We start from the raw sequence: 22,953 nt of genomic DNA, 5'->3' as shown, positions 1-22,953 counted from the left end.
AAGAAAGAAAGAAAGAAAGAAAGAAAGAAAGAAAGAAAAGAAAGAAAGAAAGAAAGAAAGAAAAGAAAGAAAGAAAGAAAGAAAGAAAGAAAGAAAGAAAGAAAGAAAGAAAGAAAGAAAGAAAGAAAGAAAGAAAGAAAGAAAGAAAGAAAGAAAAAGAAAGAACTGGGGGATGGATCTGACTCCGATAGGAAAAGCGTGTGACTAGAAGTGGTGCTAATGGGAAGAGATTTCCGAGCTCCAGAGGACGATGGTTTCTCACAAAGGGTAGCTGGCTCGGTGCTCAGAGCTGGAACCGTGTAGGAGATCCTTGGAGAAGTCCTTGTGCACAGAAAGCCGAAGATCTGTACAAACATGCCTGTTCGCAGAGGCCATGTGGCACCACAAAATACATTTTTGGGTACAATCATACGAAAATTTGAAGGGCAAAGTAAGTTCTCTCTTTCTATCTATTTTGCTACAGTAGTTTGATTCTGCTTGTGACTAAATGGACAGCAGCTCCAGACTATTTTAAGTTTGTTACTTGGAAAGAAAATCCCAGAGGTGAGGAGAGGATCCCTTGCAGGAGTAACGCTGCTTTAGATCCAGAATGCAGATTACTGACTTGAATTATTGTGTTGTTTTGTTGTTTGTTTGTTTTTTTCCTTCCATTTTTATTAACAGTTTTTATTTTTGATTGCATTTATACTGTATAACTACAGAAGTTCTATCTTACCTTTTTTCTGAACTAGAAAGATGGCTGTAACGCAAAGTTTACAATCTTGCTTGCGTATACAATCTTGGGAAAATTGGTTAGATTTATTGATTTTATTATTAATAATAATTATCAGTGTCTTTTCAAAACACAGCAGAACAAGCAGACTTTGATTAAGAGGAAACAAATAATATGCAAAGGAGATATTAAATGGAAAATATTCTTACCTTATCGCCATGACTGCATTTTAATATAGCTGTCAAATATTTGCTTTGTTTATGGAAGCCTGAAATATCCATCAGACCAGTGCAAATGCATCCTCAGGGAGTCTCTGAGATCTTTTCCAATGCAGCGGTTTGCTACCTGTCAAGGAGGCTGAAGCTGAAGTGGTTTTCCTGGCTGGAACTCTGGTTTACTGTTAACAGTAAGAAGGAACACTTGATGCTTAAAATGAATTTCATTTAGAAGCAGTAGTTTTATATATGTACATTTATTTAAATATTTAGCATATTGTTAGTATCAGTCTACTGCAAACCCTTACTGCTAACTCTAGCTTCTGTACTTCCTTATACTTAGACACACATTAGCAATTCAATATTTATTTTATTTGAGAATAAAATAGAGACAGTCTTTGTAGTCCTAATTTAACCAAATGCTAAGTTAATGTTGCTACTTGAGTAGTTTTTATGTTGTAGAGTATGTATGTTGAATGTAAACAACTGCTACCTTGGTATCATGTCCCTTCTAAAGAGAGGGGACTATTAGTGTGACTAGATTATATAGATTATTGACAATAAATGTATCAAAGCAGTACATTTATAATTAAAATAGGAGTAGTGTGTTATAGTGGTAAATGGTGACAAATGTAATAACTGTCAAATGACAACTTTTGAACTTTTCTCCCAGGTGAGCCTTTAAAAAAGTGTGCTAGACTAAGGCACAGAGCTTCAGTGGACTGTGAAAAAATGTTTCAAATGCCACAACCTTTGATTTGCCTTGATGTGCCTTCAATTTCATGTTCTTGCTAAGGAATATTTTCTTTTATAGGTGTAACTTTAAAACACAAACAGAAAACAAAAATTTATCATGTTCTTTTCCAGATAGCTTTGCTAAAAGAATGACTGTAAACTCAACTCAATTACAATCCCTAATTAATAGACTCAGCTGGTTGTTCTTTTTCACAGGAAGTTCCACAATTGTGTAGAACTCCCTCCCTTCTTATTCACAGCTATCCCCTTCACCCGCTAAAAAAAATAAAAATACTAACTTTTTAATGACTTTCTCTGGAGTCATGGCTGACAGGACAGTGTTCATCACTTTCCTCCTCATCGTCAAAGTCTCACTGTAGCTACAAAGGAAAAGAAAATTGAACTTGAGAAGTTTTGTGAGAAAAATCACACAGACTGGTTTTATTTCCTTAAAATACAACTATCTTCACTTTTAATGTACTCTAAATTTATTGAAGTTGCTTTAAAACATGTGGATCAAATTAAATACATAAAATGATTGAAAAATCACTGCATTTCAGGCATCCCAGTGAAAAGAGTGGTTGTTTAGCATCCATCCGTGCAATCAACACTTTATGAAAAGTTGAAAGAGTACTAAAAAATGCATCACTTTCTTTTATTGCAGATAAAAAATTCATCATTGCTAATGCTAGAGTGCAGAATTGTGCTATCATCTACTGCAATGATGGGTTCTGTGAGATGACTGGGTTCTCCAGGCCAGATGTCATGCAGAAACCTTGCACCTGTGATTTTCTTCATGGACCAGAGACCAAAAGACATCATATTGCTCAAATTGCTCAAGCACTGCTGGGGTCAGAGGAGAGGAAAGTGGAAGTCACCTACTATCACAAAGATGGTAAAGTCTGTTTTTATTGTCAAGACTTTCTGTGTATTTCATTATGTGGTAAAATCATGTCTGGTCTGCTGGCCAAACCTTTCCCTGGAGTAGTGGTATAATTCCTTTGAAGTCCAGTGAAGTACACTTCAGCATAGTATTAAGGGAATTTTCCTTGATAGTGGGTGCACAGAGTATATTAGTGTATTCTGACAGTAACAGTTGAATGAGGTTAGCACTGCATCTGCGACTGCTGAACAAAAGTTTTCTAGGTTTAAATTTGGTGTAAATTTCCTATAGTAAACAACCCTACAACAGTGCAAAGATACAGGAAGCAGGAATCCTGTGACTGTTAATTTTTATGAACTATTTGAGATCATAGAAAGTAAAAATGACATATGAGTTTCAGGTCTTAATTCTGCCAGCCTCACACAATGCAACTGCATGATTTAAATGCAGTATTTTACTTGGAAATACACATCTGGCTTGAAAGTAGCAAAAAAAATTGACCTATAATGTAGAAAGTATCAGCTTATAAAGAAAAAGAGATGTCCTTTTAAGAGATGAAATACTGTGAATTTGGAGTATCTATATTTGAATCCAGAAGTTGTCCTAGAATTATGTTGGCGCAGTAAAAAAAATGTGAATGGTTAAACTACAGGAAGTGTAGTTCCTGGTTTTTGGTGGAGATACAGTATCTGTTAACAATATTGCTGATATAAGGAAGAGTGGCTAAATATGCCTGGCTGATGCTTTCTACCTAGTAAAAGAGCATGAAATGAATACATGACTGTATTTGCTGACCAAAAAATGCACACCCATGAAAACTAACTACGATACCTAATAGTTATGTTTAGGCTCTTTTTTCTATTTCTCATTATCCAGTGTTATTTACAGAAACATTCGTCCTTCAAACAAATCCAAATAATGAATGTGTGGTGTATCTTACTCTGTCTCTTGCTCTGCATATGCTCTTGAGAGAAGGAAAAGGAAATTTATATTCAAATGCTGAGCTTAAATTAGTTCTGGAGAAATGCCAGTGTTTTGTTTGCATCAATTTTAGAATCACATGCAAAGGATGTTCTCATATTTTAAAGTCACAGAGTTATACCATGTTCTTAGTAATTCTGTTGTTATCTCGGAGAGTCGTAATATTACTTTTAGCTTGGGCAGATATAATTCAGATAGGACTCAGGGCATTCACTCTGCCCACACTACCAATATTTAATGTTCTTCTTGACATATTCATAATAGAGTCCTTTATTCTTAAATCTGGTTAGGTGGTCTGTAGTAGATTTTTCTCAAGACTGATTGTTGTAGTTGTGCCTTGAACATAGATTTATCAAGAGATATGACACTGTGTGTCTGTACACTTCTAGCCTGTGTTTATGTTAACTTGGCATGTGTTAAAAATAATATTGCAAAAGGAGAATGTCATTGCTAACTTTCACAGCCACAAGCCTGGAGCATTGTTTTGAGATCTGGTTGTTTAATAGCGCTTCAGATTTCCAAAATACTGAGGGATATGGAAGTGCTTAACTAAAGTACTGTTTATCCAGTGGTTAACCTTAATATGTGTTTTTCTACATGTGATGAGTCTTGGCATCATACAACACACTATAATCTATTTGAGGCAAATCAAAGCAAAACTGTTCACAAAAATTGCCGTACTCTTTGTAAATATTTTTGAGTTTTGAATTACATTATAAATGGATTATTCACTGTAAACAATTTCATGCATAAGAGTTTTCAATAACTTCACTTCTGTGAAAAGTTTCCTTAAACTGAAGGATTTAAATAATCATATGTTCAAAGGCTAGGTAATTTCAAAAAGCTATGGATAATATTTCTAGACACATTTTTGAAAAATTTACTGGTCAAAATGTGAAATTCATTTATTGTGCACTATATGCTGTGCTAAATTTAAATGAATACTGACAATTTTTGAACAATTAAATTTCATTTAAAATATTGAGTCACTGATTAGAGTTAAAAATTGACAAGATACAAGATAGGTCTGGCACTCAAATTCATAACTCCCTGACAGCTTGATCATTTGTATATATAGAATTTTCTGTTTGGTACACATAATGTTCAATCTCTGTAGAAAATGTGAGAAAAAGTTCTGAAGTTATGTGGTATTAAGAAATCTAAGTTGCTTGTGTGATGGATATAATATATTTTGGTAAGCATACTCTATAGCTATTATAAATTACCAAAAATATATACTTTGCTTTTCATCTAAAATTTGGAAATGTGTTGCAATGACAACTAATAAAGACTTTCTCTGGGTTCTGAAGCAGAATGAATTTAACAAAATTGCTAAACATTTGAGAGTTTAGTGCCTGGTTTGTTGCTTATTTTCCATTGTGTAGTGTGAGCTAATATGAAAATATTTTAAGAGCTCAATACCAGCACAGTTAGACATGTAACTTTTTCAACATAAATAACCCAAGTTCCTTCAATGAACTGCCTGCTGCTTGAAAGTTTGATTTGGCATTACGTGTAGATATATTTCATAGATATCCATTGCACAGTACTTAACATAATACTTAAGCATACAGATGAGAAAGACAGCTTATGAAGGTATCAAGTGCCTTAAGGTGATAACTACTGATGTGTCTGAAGGCTTTATTATAAAGTCCTCAATAAACATGCAAATGCAAATAAAAGCTTATTTCCTACCACACCATCATTTAATTTGTATAGCAGCTGATTATATTAAAATTTTAGTGCTTACAACATTTTTTTTAGTATTTCAAATACGAGTAGGATCATATATCCTCTCACTTTCAAAATTACTGTCATTAGAAGTCCACCAAGCAGAGATCAAAAAGAGAATCATTATATAACTAATTATTTTCCTTTTAAGTTCTAAATACCACCTAATATTGTTTTAAAATGATTCAGCTTTAAACTTCAACTTAAAAGGAACTTCTTTTACAAGCAAAATATTTCATACATATGAGGAGTTAGGATTCTAACATTCTCTACTGTCTACAGCCTCCAAGATGAAAAAAAAAATGCAAGGTTTTGAGTTTTAAACATCTTGATGATGCAAGATTGAATGCTGCTGTTCATTGCTTTAATTTTTCAGCCAGGTCACACACTGAAGTGTGAAGGGGGCAAAAGAACGAGAGAATTTTGGCAGCAGGCCGATCTTCAGAAAATGGCGGCTGTTTGAATCTACATTGCTTTAAATACAGCAGACAATAGTTAAAAAAGAATATTGTTTTATAAATATGTTACTCACAAGGGACATGCAAAATGGGGAAATTGTAGAGAAGAAGGGAAGAATATTTGTGATGGCTTCACAGAATTGTGCAGGTAGCCTGAATGTGGAATGGCAGAATTACTGACACAACCAGCAAGCCCTGTCCCAACCATACTGATGCCTCATCCTCAGAAGTTTTTAACATTTGCAGCTAACAGCCTTACTAGTTCCCATTGCAGTATTTTTATCAGAATAATGTTGTTAATATAGCCTACATTTTTCTTGAATTTCTTCTCACACATTTTTCCTTTTATAAGGCTACTTTTGCAATCCAGATTGTTCAGGTTATCCTAACCTCCTGTCATGTTGAAGTATTGCCACTGTAGACAATTACTTAGTTATTAAAAATATTAATGACTACTGAGAAAAATGGTTAATAGGAACAGATGGATGCCAAAACTAAGGGTTTAAATTCGTAGTTTGTCATTATACAACAAGATCTCACTGGAACTACTCATGGGTTTAAAGACTCAGTAGATTTTTTTTTTTTTTTATGTAAATATCCCTTTAATGAAAAATAAAAGATAAATACTCAAGAACTATTATTCTGGAACAGATTATTATTTTTTTTTAATCTTGCCCATAAGGCACTAACATCTGTTTAATTCAAAAATTATACTCTGATATCAAAGCAGCTGCACACTATGTTCCTCTCTATTTCGCAATTTCATTTCCACAAGTTATATAACTATATGATCTCTTTAATAGTTGAACATAAAATATTGCTTATACAGAATATCAATTCTTATTTTAATAATATTATTTGTGGTGAAAATGTTTGACAGCTCTTCCTTTGAGGACTCCATTTTGGACTTTAAGTCATTATTGCACAAATCATTTTTGACAGCTGTAAGATATTGCTTGAGGTGGTAAATCTGTAAAGCTTTTGACATAAAAAGTGTAATTATTTTGGGATTGAGAATGGATTTATGATAATCAAAGGACTGTATCCCACTACATTTTTTTTCTTATTTCTCTATGCTTTATAGACAACAATGGTCTGTATCTAAGCATTGAGAGTATAAAGAATAGCTGTCAAAGGAAAATAAGGAGATCATTTAAGCTTATCCTATAAATATCAGATATTCTAGGGATAAGGAACACTACAGAAGGATATAGTTTTGAGCAAAGATTAGATTAAGCTGCTATTTGCTGAATGCTTACAAACCTTGCCACTTACCTGGTTTGAGAAGTGTAATTTGCCACAACTAACTGCAAATTAAACATATTTTTAATAAAAACACACTAAGGTTAAGGTTTCAAACTTACATTTTTAGTGACTTTTTTAATGACTTCTAAGTTTTGGGGGGTTTTTTTGTTTTGTTTTGGTTTGGTTTTTTTTGGAGGATAAGAAGCTAAAATGTATCCTAAAAAGTATCAACATACTGACAAAGTGAAAATCTTATTAAGTGTGCTTAAATAGAAAGATCAGGACTTCTCTTAGAAGTTCATCATCTAGACTTCAGCAAGGCTCTCCTTCACCTTTTTGTGCTTCATAAATGCTGTGAATCTACCAATCAGTTAAAACTACAACTGAAAAGAAAGACCCCTGCATGTATATCAAGACCCCTTAGATTAGCTCTGACCCAACGGTCAGACAGTACAGTTACAACTGTGGATTCCTCAACCAGAGCTGATTTTATAGGTGAATTAATGAAATCACTCTGTAATTATGCCACTGCAGGAATTGCTGGTTTAAGAAATGGTACCTGATAAAGAAAACTTTATGATAAAGAAATTTTGATAAAGAAAGCTTTTTGATAATTTTTTTTTTTTTTTTATGAAGAAAGCTTTACCTCTTCATCAAAAAATTGTCCAAAAAACTTGCCTTACTGCAAGCTTTGTCCACATGTTCTTAAAAATAAATATTTTTTTAATAAATACAGAGTATTACTGAAGGTGTAGTTAGAAATACACACCCTCTTCTTGTGTCTGCAGTGTAATGTTTGTTTCTACTTCAGGTTTTAATACTTGCCCTAACAGACAAAACTTTTCACTGACTCATTCAGTTCTGCTGTTTTTGCAGCAGGGAGCACTATGAGCAACAAGCTGATCTCCAACGGTCAGAGTATGGCATTCACCCGTCCCCATTCAGTTATGGTTCCTGTGGCTGCTCAGAACTGTGGGTCACTACTTATTTGCATTTCTGATAGGATTTCTAATGGTTATGATAAAGCAGTTTTCATTCATACTAAGCAGTTTTATTTATGGACAAATTTCAACCATATTTTTCAATTACTTGGCTTTCTATTATATTTCTTTTTTCTTCTCAAGTTAAGGTGAATTTATCTTAGAAAGGGGGGCTTAAGAAAATCTTTTTATTGTCACGTGCTCCTACTAATGATAGACATTATCTGAATAGAAAAGAACTAAATTAAATCAGTCATCTTTAAAATTATTCTTTTTATATCAATATTAAAGATTCAGTAGGTCTGATCAGATATATCTAATTTTAACAAATAAATAAGAATTCAACTAGTTTTATTTCAGCAACTGAACCTTTAATTAAGAAAAACAAACACATGGAATTTAGAAAAATCTGACAGTTCTAAGTTCTTCTACAACACACTGAAAACCTGCAAGCTAGTTGATCAGGATTTCACTTCAATACAGTAGCCAGGGGAAACTCTTCTGGACATCCATAGTACAGGGTTACAACAGGATTCAGAAAGTCAGTGGGTCAACTTATACTATTGAAGGGACAGAAATTTCCCTTGCTTAAGCTAGAAGGAATCAGTGATTACTGATTTTAGAAAACATTTAAGGAAGGTATCACATTTTAGAGTCAAACAGCAGTAGAAGGAGATGCTATTTTACACATATTCAAAATTAAAGTTTTTCTAAGACATTTTAAAATGATAAAATTCTATGAAGACAAATTTAATCTTTTAATTAGGCATTGCCTAACAAAGTTTTTATCTGTTTTCAATGTGCTTCTTTTAGTTTTAGTGAAAGCCATTTTTGTTTTGGGTTATGAGACAAGAAGTGCTACTAGTCTGATGTTTTCTTTTTTGTTTTTATGCAGTTTCACATAACTGTATTGTGCTCTGTTTCCATCTTCTATTTGTGTCCTTTCTAATGTTACATTCTAATAAGAGAGTTTTTCCATACTCCTGATTTGTGTTACTGATTGATTCATCTTCTCCACCAAACTGGCTCACATATCACCAGAGCAACTGTTTCTCCAATAGCAGCCTTACGCATACTTGGTATTGCACAAACTTCAGAACATTGCACTTTGAATAGTACTGATGTTAACACTGTTGCTGTTCTCTCTGGTTTCATGCAATGGAAAGACAACAGTGGTGTGGATTAGATCTTATCTTAGTGGTTTCAGGTCCTGTTTTAAAGCGTTCCAAACATATTTGTCTCAGTTTACATGCTAGGTATTCCATGCTCTTCCTAGATTCCCAAATCAGTATGAAAAAGTTCAATCAAGCACCATAGGATTCACATTAACAAGACCAAGCTGACTGTGGAAACTGCTAACTCATATCTCAAAAATGACTAGAAGCATAGCTGTGAATCTAGATCTAAGTAAAGTAAATGCATGATAGTGGCAGTGGGGATCTACAGTTACAGCTGCTTTCGTAGTTTATGTAGCTGAAAGTCCACACCTCTGAAGTGAGAACTATTCGTGCTATAATTTTGTACATCTTGAATTTTTTACTCTAGTGTACTGTGGTATTTTTAAAAAGAAAATAGCACATGTATTTGAATAATCTTTTGGAAATTTAATTAAAATGTCATTTGGAAAGCAGAATTCTAGCCATAGTTAGTCACTAAGTGATTTTTGACCTCTGCTATTTACACAGATACCTTAATTTAAGCTCCCTAGGAATGACCCCCTGATATAACGTGGCATTTTCATTTTTGATTTTCTTAATTTCTTTCATTGTGCAATCACAATGAAATCTTATCAGTAAATATCACCAAAAAGGATACAGAAATGCAATAAAAAATGTCAAAATAAACATTATATAGGGGAGATTCTGTTGCCATTTTCTGTTTCATTAACCAGATTCTAGCTACAGATTTAATTATGCCTACTTTGTTAATACTTTCTATGATCACGCTGAAGTGTTATCTAGAGAAAGAAAATATTCCAGCTTCATCGTTATCAAAGAAGGGCCGTCATACCATGAAAACCTAAAGATGGTATTTAAATGTCAACTTTATTAACTGTGTCATCACTCAAAGTTGAGTAGAACTGACAAGAAGAAATCTTAGGCCAGAAATCAGATCTACCTTCAGTACTTCCCTCCTTACTGAAAGTTCTTGCTTTCCCATCCTTGTTCCCCCTTCGTATCACATAGTGAATAAAAATCTTTTCCATATTGCCGTGACCTCATTCAAATTTCTGCTCTGAATGCAGTGGAAGCCAGAAAGTCTTTCCTAAGTGTTCAGTTCACAGAAACACAATAGTTTACATCAAACACTGTGAAATTAGGATTTATCAAAATACCCAAATATAGTAACATTTGGCACTATCAGCTTTTGAAATATTGGCCTTTTTAAAGCAAAGACATGGAACAAGGTTGTAACTAATTGTTCTGCTCTCAGATACATTCTTAATGACCTGAGAGCTAGAAAACAATTCTTACAGACAAAGGGCTTGGCCTGTGTGCCTCCAGCTTTCATAGAATTAAACTGCAAAATTTAAATCTCGCAACATCAAAAATCCTGGTCTTTCAGTGTTAGCCTGCTGGCAGGGCCTTATTATCACTTTCACAGACAAAACATGCCTGGATATTAATCCATAGAATGGAAAAACAGATATGTCTTCACAATAGAGATAGACATACATTATTTTTTCCTTTCTTCCTCTTCAATACAGGTTGCTTGAAAAGCAGTTAATCATCATGTAAATATATCTAAATCACTAGCAGACATGTTCTAAAGCACTTATTCCCAGATGTTCTCAGACTTTAGAGCCGGTGCCCTTTTAAGATTATTTATTACTTAGAGCATTTTCTGCTACTTTTCATTCAAATCAATGCAAGTGTGTCTCTGAAAATAGCTTGCAAATTTCCTCCTTTCAAAACTCATTTGTGCCAATCTGCTTTACTCCTTCCTCTCTGGAAAAAATGCTGGATAATCTCATTAGTATTTTGCATGTTTATGACTGTTGTACAGGAAAGCATTTCTTTTTGTTGTTTCAAAAGAATATAAATCTCAGTCCATAAATCCTATTGTTGTGGTTTTTAAGGTAAAACACTGCTGCCAGTCTGTCTATTTGCTTGAAAAAATGGCTTTCAATTCACAAGTGAAAAAGGAGAGAAATCTTAAATACAGGTCACTTTTAATAATGATAACAAATGAAAGGACAATTTTATCTTTTTTCCATTGCAAGTGTCCAACATTATTTGTGCATAACAAAACACACAAAGAATCAACATCCAAGTCCTTTAAAAAAAAAAAAAAAAAAAAATCCTTCAGCACTTCCCCACAGGATTATTTCTGGAGACCATTTGTCTCACATTCTGAGAGAGAATAAGCCTGAAGTTTAGGAGTACAAAACCAGCTATCTATAAGTCAATATCTAAGCCTTCCCAGTGGCTTAATGGAGCAGCACATGAGCTGGTGTGAAAAGACACCTTATAATGCCAATCCTGAGACAGTCTGTGTTGGTTCATGGTTTAGAGCATCATTAGTGCTTCTGTAAGTTATGTTCATTTCCTATGGCAACAAGCATATGAAGTGACACAGAAGTGGCATTAGTATTTTACTTGCAGACTCAAAAGTTCTGGAGAGGGATAGCAGTGTGTTAGCATCGGTTTGGAGTGACCAAAAAAACTGTACTGAGATGTGGGATCTCTGTATCCCCAGACTGCAAAATCATTTCTCTCTGCTACGGGCAGAACTGGGATCCAAGGAACTGCTCTTAAATGCCTAAAAAGTTAATTAAAAACTAATAACTGTTGCTTTGGCTACAAATAAAATTAGTGTCTGTTAAGTGTGATGTTTTTAGCTCAGGTACTAAGTGAAGGTGGCCTCCCACTTCTCTGTTTACTGCTTATTTAGAGATTGGAAAGGGGGAAGGAAATGTGATCATCTACAGATGACTCTTCTTCCTGGTGAATAGGTATGTAATTGTATTTTTTAAAATAAGTACACAAACCAAGAATATTACAGCTGAGGAAGCTTTTCTGTGTACTGTGCTCATCTATTAATATTCATTTATAGTTATCTTTTGACCTCATTTATGAACAATCAGATATTGTGGAAGCAAAATTGCCAGTAGTGTTATTGTCTCTGAAGACCAAGACATATACAGAACATAATCATTAGCCAGATAAATGTATTCTGGGTGGCTGCTTGTCCTTCAAACATGATTTCTAGTTACACTGTTATGTTGTAAGAGTCCCTGTACCATGGGAACTAACTAAATTGTTTCCTTTCTAAATAGTATTTTTGTATTAGTCCTTTTGCTTATGATCATTTTACTGTCAATAAAAATTTGTGAATAAAGTACTTAATTTCCACTTGCTGATGAATTTAAGAAAAAAACATATCAACTGGGCTGAAATGACAGAGAAAAAATTTTGTATCTTTCACCTTTTCACCTGAAAAGTAAATTGTCCAGATTTTTGTTTTGCCCCTAGGGACCACGTGCTCTAAAATATCAGACAATACTGAAGTATCATAGATATGAAGGTCAAACTGAGATTCCAAAAGAAATGATTCACATGAACTTCTACATGTAAATGCAAATTTAAGACTAGATTTTCAATTATATGTATCATATATCTATTATAAAATGCAACTTCTCCTAGACATTTAACATCTTTTTAAGAACTGCTAGAATTACTCCCTGTTCCATCACAAGCTGACATTTTATAAATCCAACAGTTTTAGAATTAAAGCATCATTCTTATTAAATGCATTCTATCATGGAAAGCCTTAACTGAACAGTAAATTAAAGTGACTCCAAATGAGCTGATTGACTAATGAAGTCTCTGTTATTATTCTGAAAAGACTGTAGTTCTAAACTGTCTGTATCTACTCAATTCCTGTACTGTCTTCTTGTCTTTTCTAAGATAGGACAAAGATTGTATTGTACTGATTGTATTTTCCATTATAAATAAGAGCATATAAATAAATGACAAAAAAAAAAAAAAGAAAAAAAAAGAAAAAAAAAGACCCACTAAACTAAACACCAACTAACTAATCAACCAAAAACTCATCAATCCCAATATCCACATTTAAATTCAAGGAACGTTTAGATGTTGTACTAAGTGACATGATTTAGTGGGAAAATATTGGTGGAAGGTGGAAGGGTGGAAGATATTCAGCAAGGGGTAGTTCTGAAAAACGACCTTTAATAGGAAACGCACTGAGCTGGGATTATTCTTAAACCAGTGTCTCAGACCACAGGCCAGGTCTGAAAAAGACATCCTAGCATGGTGCAGATTTTTACATGTTTCTGTCCTGTCTGTAATAGAGGAGAATTTCAAGAGAAATTTCTAGAGACAACTTATGCTGGAGAGAATACATACTGTAATGATCTTCAAATGCTGTTATGGGGATAGAGACAGCCAGGGTTATTCTCAAATGGTAAAGAGGCCAAACTGTTTCCTATTTTTGCCACAGAGTGAAAGACATCAAGTATTGTTTATCTTTTCCCCTGTAAACCCTATTTCATGTTCAGACACCACAGTCTTCAAATTTGATTCAGAAAACAGAACTGACAGATAAAAAAGAGGAGAGAAAAAAAAAGTAGGAGGTATGGTTAAGAAAGTTCAGTGGCTGTTAAGCTCACTTTTTCTTTTTTTTCCAAACAGAAAATACCTATCATTCGTACCTCTCACATTGGTTTATTGTGATAGTTGTAGCACTTATTTGGGAGAACCATGAATCAGTCAGGCAGAGCTTATGAATCATTCTTAAACTGCACCAATACTTTAAAAGAAAGCAAAACTTTATCATATCTGAATATTATTTGTCTTTTAACTTGTGCTTCTTGCACCATACAATTAACAAAGGTTTATTTTCTTCCAAAACAAACAAGTTCATCTCTAAACAACCCCAAAAGTAACTGACATTTCATCAGAGTCTAGCTTGATACACTTTTTACAGGTGTGTATAATGGAGACTCGCCTCCACTGTCCTTTACAATTATGAGAGTTACATTACTTACCAGTGGGGAAATGGACATTTCTGCAGGATAGAGCACATTTGTTCAGTTTCAGACAGCTCAGCTTTTAGTTTTCTAAGACAAGCCCCACATGCTTGGGCAGTGTTTCTATATTTCTATGTTCCCCTTTGTAGCCTGCCCTTGATTTCTCCTCTTTTATATGTTTTATTTGCACTGGAGTGCACTCATGAGCTCCTGCTGAGCCAGCTGGTAACCTGATATATCTAGTCATTCTCTGAATATTCAGATGGACTTCTATTGAGGGATTTTGAGCTGTACCCAAAAATTAGTTTGAATAACTAATGAGTTAGTTTCTTTTTCTTTTTTTCTCTCTCTTTTTTTTTTTTTTTCTTTTTTTTTTTCTCAGATGTAGGTATTTCCCATATCTTTTATTATACTAATTGATACTCTGTACTACTTTTATAGACTTCTCTTGTTCAATATCATGTCAAGTTTTATACATGAAATTTGATATAACTTAGGTACACTTATGCATGCATTAGGAATTCCTGTTTACACTATACATTGAGTATAACTGAAACTGCAGCCTAGATGTTGTTTACCAAAAGTTTGGTTTTTTTTTTTCCAAATGTCATTTCTAATCTGTTATATGATATAAATCCCATGCTGATACTGATTATATTGTGACTAACTGTATGTTGTACTTAGTCTTTTCTTGAACTAGTGAGCAGTTTGTCTAGTCTGTTAGGCATCTGCCTGGTTTTCATACAAACATGTTTGAGTTCAGAAAACAGATCTAGTAATGCTTACTTTACCATGGACTGTAATCATTTGGACAACTTGATGATAAAGATAATTGCAGTGGAAGTCTTGTAAGTTTTGGAAGCAGTTCATCCATTATCTTGTACTGGGAAGTTAACGGAACTTGCCATCGGCAAACAATTAAGGCATCCCTGCATACGTTATGAAGCACTTCATTCTCATCTTTAGAGATGTGCCAAAAACAGATCTTAAAAGAGAAATAATTTTCATGTTGTGTAGAATTCTTCTTTTCTTGTTGTGGTTTTAGTAGTGAGGCAAGCCCATTGAAACACTTTCCCATTTTGGAAAAAAAAGTTTGTTGCCAACATCTCTTTACTGAGATCATAGCAAAAAAAAAAAACACCAAAAAACCAAAAACAAAAAAAAAAACAAAAAAACAAAAAACCCCACAGCATTTTCTTCTCCATTTCTCTTCTGCCACATTTTATTTCATATTTTCTTCAAGTAATTATGCATATACCTCCTAACTGATTTACCTTAGCCTCTTTCTTCCAAGTTAGTGGATAGAAGGGATTCAAGGAAGGATAGAAATCTGCTATTTTTAAGGGTTATCTTTTTTTTTTTTTTCCTTTGGTTTGTTGCTGGCAAACACCACCATAACAAATATCACTGTGCGCTACCTTCCTCCTAACAAGTGGTCATCACCTCTGGTGGCCACTGTTGATGGCACCCTTCTGGAATAGGGCCCTAACAAGTGCAACATAACGTGTAAGCAGCAAAGTACCCTGCAGCTTTTGCAAAACTGTGGTGTTGACAAATACGTAGTTCTAAGCCATGCTCCCCCTGAAATATCCATCATTTAGGGATGCGATTCCATCTGAGGATATTAAAAAGGAAAATCAATACATGATCTCATTGGTTAAGTCACCCCAGCTTGGTGGCCTTGGCAGCTTATTCAGATCTGTAACTCATTGCTTGTTTTCTTTCTGTTCTTTACATAGAGAAAAGGACTGCTAAACATACACAATGTGACAATTAAAGCATATTTAATGAGTATTACTAATGATGAGTTTAACTACTTCATGTTTGAAGGTGTTGATAAGCTTCATTAAATATACTTCCACTGACTAAAACAGCACTGACAATATTTTTAATTCTATTAAAATCATTTTTCTCCCTACTGCTTGCATATTTGACACTTTCAGATCTGTTTGTTTCATGACAGATTTTATTTTTAATCATCGATGTGATGCTAAAATTTCTTCTATGAAACCTGCTTCACTATCTAAAAGAAGCTGTCTTTTACTCTTCCCATGCAACAAATAAAAGCATCTTGTGAGTGTACAACAGTTCCTGTGGTTACATTTCCAAGGCTGACTGCCCTTACAATCAATTATTTTGATGATGCAAAGAAGTTTATGATAAATACAGGCACTACAGTACTTACAGTACTATGTAAGGATTTCTTATTTGGTCTTTTTAATTTCTTTTTATTATTTTTTTTACTATATGTGGTTTTTATTTTAACTTAGGTGCAAGGACATGCCTACTTCTACTGAAGTCAATGAGAGATTTACATACTGGCAGTATAATTGCAGTTATTACTGAACATAATAGATGTATTTGTCAAATGTAGGGTAACTATTTTTATGTGGTTCATTTTCTACACAGGATTAGTGTGCAAAGCACTGTGTGATATATTTTTATATAATTTAATTTTTAAAATATAATTTAAAGGAATGAGTAAATACAATTTTATTTATTTTTTCTCAGACTGGACCAAGTGGTTATTGACAGACAGCCAGTTAACAGGTGACTGCAAACGTTGCCTGGTTTATGTAAAGAAAAACAGTTAAAGTTACTTGGCTCTACAAGACTTGTGTAAAGTCAGAATGTGACCAAGAGCCAAAATTGTGGTTTCTAAACCTTGTGTCTGATAGTGTGTTTTGAAGAAGAATAAAGTTATCTTTATGAATAGGTATTATTAAAGAACTTCTATGATTAATAAATATTATTGCAGAAATTGTCTTTAAATCAAAAAAAATCCACACCTAATCCCCTGCAAACTAGAAGGTCTCATTTCTGAGAATCCTTTCAAATAACTTGTTTTCATTTGGATTTGTAATGCTTGAAAATAGTTGATAGCTAAATATTTTATAGTTACATATTTGATATTTAAAAAATAGAAGTTTTATAAAGGTTTTATAAATATATGCTATTTTGAGAACTTGTTATACAGATGAATTCTTCAGATATTCAGTATTATGCAGTACTATTTGCAATGAGAGTGAATCAACTGAAAGGATATTTTAAAATTGAGGTAATTTTATCTTGACTAGAAACCTAATCTTCAGTGTTAAGGCATTTTTATTATTCAATAAAACAACTACTTTCTCCCTGTTTCTTGAACCAATGAAAAAGAATATAATAGGAAATGTGGGGAATCAAGGCAGTGAATTTCATTCCATTGATACCATGGAAGATATCAAGTTTATTGGCTGGGAGAAATAAGTGTTTTATCTTCAAATTGGTAATGCTGAATTTAAGCCATTTTGAGTCCAGGATTGACAATTGCATTAAGTCTACCTAGTCAGCCTTTCTGAAATGCAGCAAAAAGACTAGGTGTCTGGCTAAAGGCTACTGTGTGTCACCTCAAATTCCTACTGCCCTGGATGCATCTGACAGAAACTTTCCCTTTAGTACTTTAGGCAGTATAGGTACCTTCATGCATACCTGTGTTTACAGGTTGAAAATGTCTTACATTCTATGGAAATAAAATACTGGAACTGCAATACTGAACCAAGAGCAGGGATCAAAGTAATTATGCAATCTCTTGGTCATTATCTGCAAAGAAAAATTCTCAGAGGGATTAAGGAAAAAAAAAAGTTCATTATTATCTGGCATGGGCACATTATCTGTATTCTGTAAGAGAAAAAAATTACTAAAGAAAAATAAAGAGTAGAGTTCTGAGTCTGTTCTCTCCTGCTAAGTTACCAATTGTTTTTTCTTATGTAGTAGTAGCATGCAAAAGGAAAAATTATTATTAGATATCAAGTTTAAAACTGTTTTTGTTTTGTTTTGTTTTTGTGCAAAGCATATCAGCCTTCAATCGATGGTGACTGAATCAATTTATTTTGAGTATTTTTTTGGATCTTAGGGCCACAGTCTTAAGAGTCATGAGAAGCTTGTATCTTTAAGCTTTAAGAAAAACTGCTGGAGACATTCCTAGTTAGCTCTGTGCTTAACACTCATTTCAGCTTTAACATTACTACAGCTTTGAAGGGGAGAGAAAGAACAAAACATATGAAAGGAAATGTGGATTCTCAAACATAAACAGAATTTATTTCTCCTGTTGAGACTTTCCACCAGCTCAACATAAATAAATCAGTTAGTATGGTTGTATGCATACAACTTTAACTCTGTAAATGGTTGAATTATGAGATATCACCTTCCCTTCAGGCCAAGAACTAGGGTGCATGATCAGGTTTTCAATAAAAGTTACTGGGTTATAATACTCAGCTCTTTAAGTGTGAGAATTTTGATTTTGGTCATTTTGATTTTGGTACAGGGTATGAAAAGAATGGCCTGCAAAACTGACCACTGATCTTTTCTGAAAACCTGTTATGAACTTCAAATTCAGGGAAATGAAAAACTTGACATTCTGAATAGTTCACTGTAGTTTTACTCTTCATCATGCTATAGAGGATCTACAGAAATTTTAAATCTCACACATTGCATTCAGCAATATCTATAAAGGATAATAATGAAAAAGATACCACATTAATGTTGCCTTTTTCATTGCTACCACTTAGGGTTTTTTATCCATCTTTTTCATGTTGCGTCTACAAAAAAAATTTTTGGGATGGTAACAGGGACTAACTACAAATTGACTGCTCTTCTACAATTGATATTTTCAGAGCAACTGCCTATGTTAAGCAGTGTCTATATTGTACTTATTGGTTTTGGTAGCAATGTTATTTTTAGCTTCAGTACAGTTTACATGAAATACAGTAAATGGCTTACAGATGTATTTACTATTCTGGTTGTAATTATTCATAATTATATCATTATAATCAAATGGAATGCCTAGAAATAGCTATCAAAGAAGAACACCATCAACATTGCCACATTAATTTTGTTTGGCTCTGCATTTAATAAAAATCTAGAAGTCAAACACACAGTTTTATGTAGCATTTGAATCCAACACCTGTTCAGATTTCAAGAGTGAGAGCATGGAGAAGCTGCATATTACAGAACGTTCCAAATGGAGAGAAACCAAATATAAGCATTGTAATAAATATATAAGCACAATAAGAAGCACTTGAGTGGTAATGACTGCATGAAATATTATATTGTTTGGCAGAACTGTGAGATAGCAACAACAGAGATATTTTCTTTTCATGTTCCATCCCACTACCATTTCATTTCATGTTTCAACTGAACCATATCTGCAAATGCTGAACTTCTCTGCACCCGTATTATAAATAGTTGAATTTGAAATCAAGAAGACTGGCTTGGACATTATTGCTCTACTATAATAAATCTAGATCTCTAGGGTGTTGAAAATTCAAATATCTAACATTTTCAAAATTAAACTTCTGGGGTTGGTTTGGGCTTGTGTCAGTAAACAACGCTTTCATTATAGTGATTATTCCAAACATACAAGGCTTATAACCTTCTTACAAAATAGCACAAAGCAGGCAGAAAGCATGCAAAAGGGCCACACAAACAAATCTTGGATGGCAAGTTATCCACAAAGTGGAACAAGCATGTGAACAGGGAATACAGATACTACATCAAGATGAACACATTGATTGGAATTGTTGAAAATGACAGAAATCAGTTTGGAGCCATTTTTGTCTTTTATCTAGGCTTATAAGTAGAGTAGGAAGGTGAGCTAATGCTCCTTTCAATCATTGTCCTTAGTCAAAACAAGCATGGATTCAGCAGAGCAGAGCGCTGAAAGTGAAGGCTCCCTCTTGTTTCTTAAATTGATTTGCTTTCTATTCAATCTTGTTAAAAGCATATTTATTTCTAGAATAGCAGAGTGTCAGATAAATGATTTTTTTTTCTGAAGCAGTGTAAGAATATGATGTGAAGTAGTGTGGTGAGAAGATAGTGTACATAGAATATTTCAATGCTAGATTTTCCTATGTGCTTTTGTTTCACTATGTTTAGATTTTTCTTCCAAAGTAATCAATTAGAAAAAAAATGTGGTTAAAATAACTGGAGAGGAATTACTGGGGACTTTTTGATGCTACCTAGTTAGATGTTTCTAGAGGTCTAGTTTAAGACGTACATTGAGAGTTACTATAATTTGGGCCAGCACTATTATTTACTCCTGTTTTTAATTACACTGCACTAGATTATTAGTCTGGTACAACTTGTGTTGAATACCCAGGCATCTCTTCCTGCATGAAAGGATCACAAAACAACAACAGATACTTCTCCAAAAAGCCTAGGAGCAGTGCAGAAGTGTCACTGTGGACATGCACAATGCCCCAGTCAAAGGAATCATGTTCAAATTTGAAAGTTTTCTAAGTCGAGAATGAAAGGCAGAGTAGTGAGTAACATCTGAACATTCAGTTCAATTCAGTGGAGAATTCTTCTCTTTACTGCTGCTGCTACTTCATCATAAGCAGAAGACTGTTCATCATCTTTGGTACAGAACAGGAATTTCCCATAGAAGGTAATGCTAGGTATACTACAGAGCATGCTAGCAGCTGGTTTGGGAATCGGCTGTAAATTTCACAGCTGGTTTCTGCAGACCAGCCTGAATCACTTTGAGTTCTGCCCCCGGCTGTGCAGCTGCATCTACCGTACACAGGTGCTCATATGACCTAGATCCCCACCACAAATTCATACAAATAGATGTGAATGTGAAGCAGTAAGAGGCTGAAAGTGAAGAACTACATCTGAGTTATCAGAACTGGAAATAAATTTAACCTCTAAGCTCCCAGTATGCAGAAAATTAGGTTTCTGGTGTGTGGCAATGGAAGGAGAAACTCACAGCAGTCCAATAAAACTCACCTATGCTTCTATCAGCACAACTTGAGAATAAATGTATATTGAAAAGAGAGGTACAGGCTCTGCAACAAACAACAAGAGTTCAACTGCCTCTTTATAAAGCAAACTGCCAAAGAAGTACTGAAAGGAAAGTGTAGTGCTATATGAAGGCATCTGTGAAAAAAATGTACAGGCCAGAAGAAAAAAAAAAAGGAGCCAAAATGCTGGAAAAAATCAAGCATTATTTTGGCAAATGGAGAAAGCTGCACCATCTACCAAGCCAAAACATTTGGCTTCAAACTGCCAAAATAGGTAAAGATTATGAATAAATTATTATAGTTTTAATCATAGAATCACAGAATGGCCTGGGTTGAAAGGGACCACAATGATCATTGGGTTTCAACCCCCCTGCTATGTGCAACCAACCACCAAACCAGACTGCCCAGAGCCACATCCAGCCTGGCCTTGAATGCCTCCAGGGATGGGCATCCACAGTTGCCTTGGGATTGTGTTCCAGTGTGTCACCACCCTCTGTGTGAAAGTGACCTATGATCATGGTTTTCACTTGAAAATCTTTAATCCTCTAGGGAAAAAAAATTAAACAGTAAAGTAAGATGTATATATGTTCAAAATGTTAATTTAATTTCATTAAAGAAAATTCTCAATTGGAAAATGTGACCAACCCAATTGTATGATTCTCATTAATATCAGCACAATCAATAATTAATAGATGAAACACGCAAAAAGGAGAAACTAACATTTCCCATTCCCTCCACTCATTCTTTCATTTTTGTAATTTCTTTAGTGGTGCTTCTATTTTAATCTAGGCTAGAAAGATCAGGATCATTTCCTAACTGCACAGCTATACAGTCTCACACATGGCAAATTTCAAACATTTGACAGTTTAATGGAAAACTGGATTATTGTTCCCATTTTAAAAGTAGTTTTTACTGCTCCAAACACTACTTCTCCCACTGACCCTGAGCTGCATGCTCCCAGGTGGAGTACAAATTAGTCAGGTAGGCAGAAGCATAAGACAAATCTGGCTTCTTAATTAATACTGAAGACATCACTGTGTTCTTGTGCAGTTTTTATCTGTGAGTTACCTCAACGTCAACAGTTGAGTCACACTCAGATGTGATATTTAGTCCAAGGATGTATACAGAAATAAAAGACTGAGCATGAATTCCTATGGAAAACTATTCATCAGAACTTAGAGGAGATAATTTCTAGAAAAAAATCTTAATGAAAATTTTCAGGCACAATTGTAAACTAATTACAAAGAGAAAAACTTTAGTTCCAAACATACACTTCCTTGAAAACCAAATTGCCCATTACGCACTATTTTTTTTTTTCACTGGGTGAAAATAGTTTATGTAGTAATTAGGAAAACAGACAGGTAGCAAAAGTTGGCTGGACAGTAGATAAAGAAGCAAGGTCTGTAAGATAGCCCAGGCATGAAGGCCAGATCCTATATACATGTTAATTACTTTTCCAGTCTACTACTCTTGTAAAATGAGTAGATGGAAAATTCAAGAATCTTTATCCTTTGCAGCTTAATGAAAAGAGTTGTTGGGCAGTAATACAAGCTTGCCTATTTCTCAGCAGCATGTTAAGTGTTGTGCCCATTTAAAAGATGGTAGTGCCTTTACTGCAGTGCCTCAGATCATCGGAACTCTTTTAACAGTTGCTTCAGAGCACAGTGTTTCTTAAAAAACTGTGCAGCCCAAAAAGAGAAGTGCAAAACAAGGATGTGACCTGATACATTTGTGCTCATCTCTATGTACTTCCCAAAATAGTGACATACCTATCAGATGCATAAAAGAACAATTACTGTGCGCTCAGTAACAGCTTGTAAGAGATTTTTAAAATACTGAGTAGGAGGAAAGTATTATAGAAATGACAGCTGACCAGGAAATAGGATTACACAAAATCACAGAATCACAGAATGGCCAGGGGTGGAAGGGACCTCATGGATTGTGAATCTCCAACCCCCCTGCCACAGCAGGGCAATCAACCTCCCCATTTAATACTAGACCAGGCTGCCCAGGGCCTCATCCAATCTGGCCTTGAACACCTCCCTCCAGGGACATGGCATCCACAACCTCTCTAGGCAGTCTGTTCCAGCACCTCACCACTCTCTCTGTAAAGAATTTCCCCCTGACATCCAACCTAAATCTCCCTTCCCTCAACTTAAAACCATTTCCCCTTGTCCTGCAGTTATCAACCCTTTCAAAGAATTGATTCCCCTCCTCTTTGTATGCTCCCTTTAGGTGA

At 34.4% G+C, this 22,953-nt stretch overlaps 1 protein-coding gene across 1 annotated transcript in view; it reads left to right on the top strand.

The window, feature by feature from the left end:
• Positions 1-354: 354 nt before the first annotated feature.
• Positions 355-22,953, top strand: part of KCNH7 (potassium voltage-gated channel subfamily H member 7) — a gene marked incomplete at both ends in the record, with an annotated part of 209,425 nt that continues 186,826 nt past the window's right edge. Inside the window, 2 exons of the mRNA XM_079539152.1 lie at positions 355-430; positions 2,327-2,557. Of these exons, the coding sequence (XP_079395278.1) occupies positions 355-430; positions 2,327-2,557 (307 nt within the window). The remainder of the gene's footprint in view (positions 431-2,326; positions 2,558-22,953) is intronic.

This window comes from Tetrao urogallus (assembly GCF_951394365.1).
Source record: "Tetrao urogallus genome assembly, chromosome: 8".
In the NCBI taxonomy this organism is placed as follows: domain Eukaryota; kingdom Metazoa; phylum Chordata; class Aves; order Galliformes; family Phasianidae; genus Tetrao; species Tetrao urogallus.
Note: the sequence above shows the minus strand (reverse complement) of the source record. Positions and strands in the feature narration are given on the sequence as shown.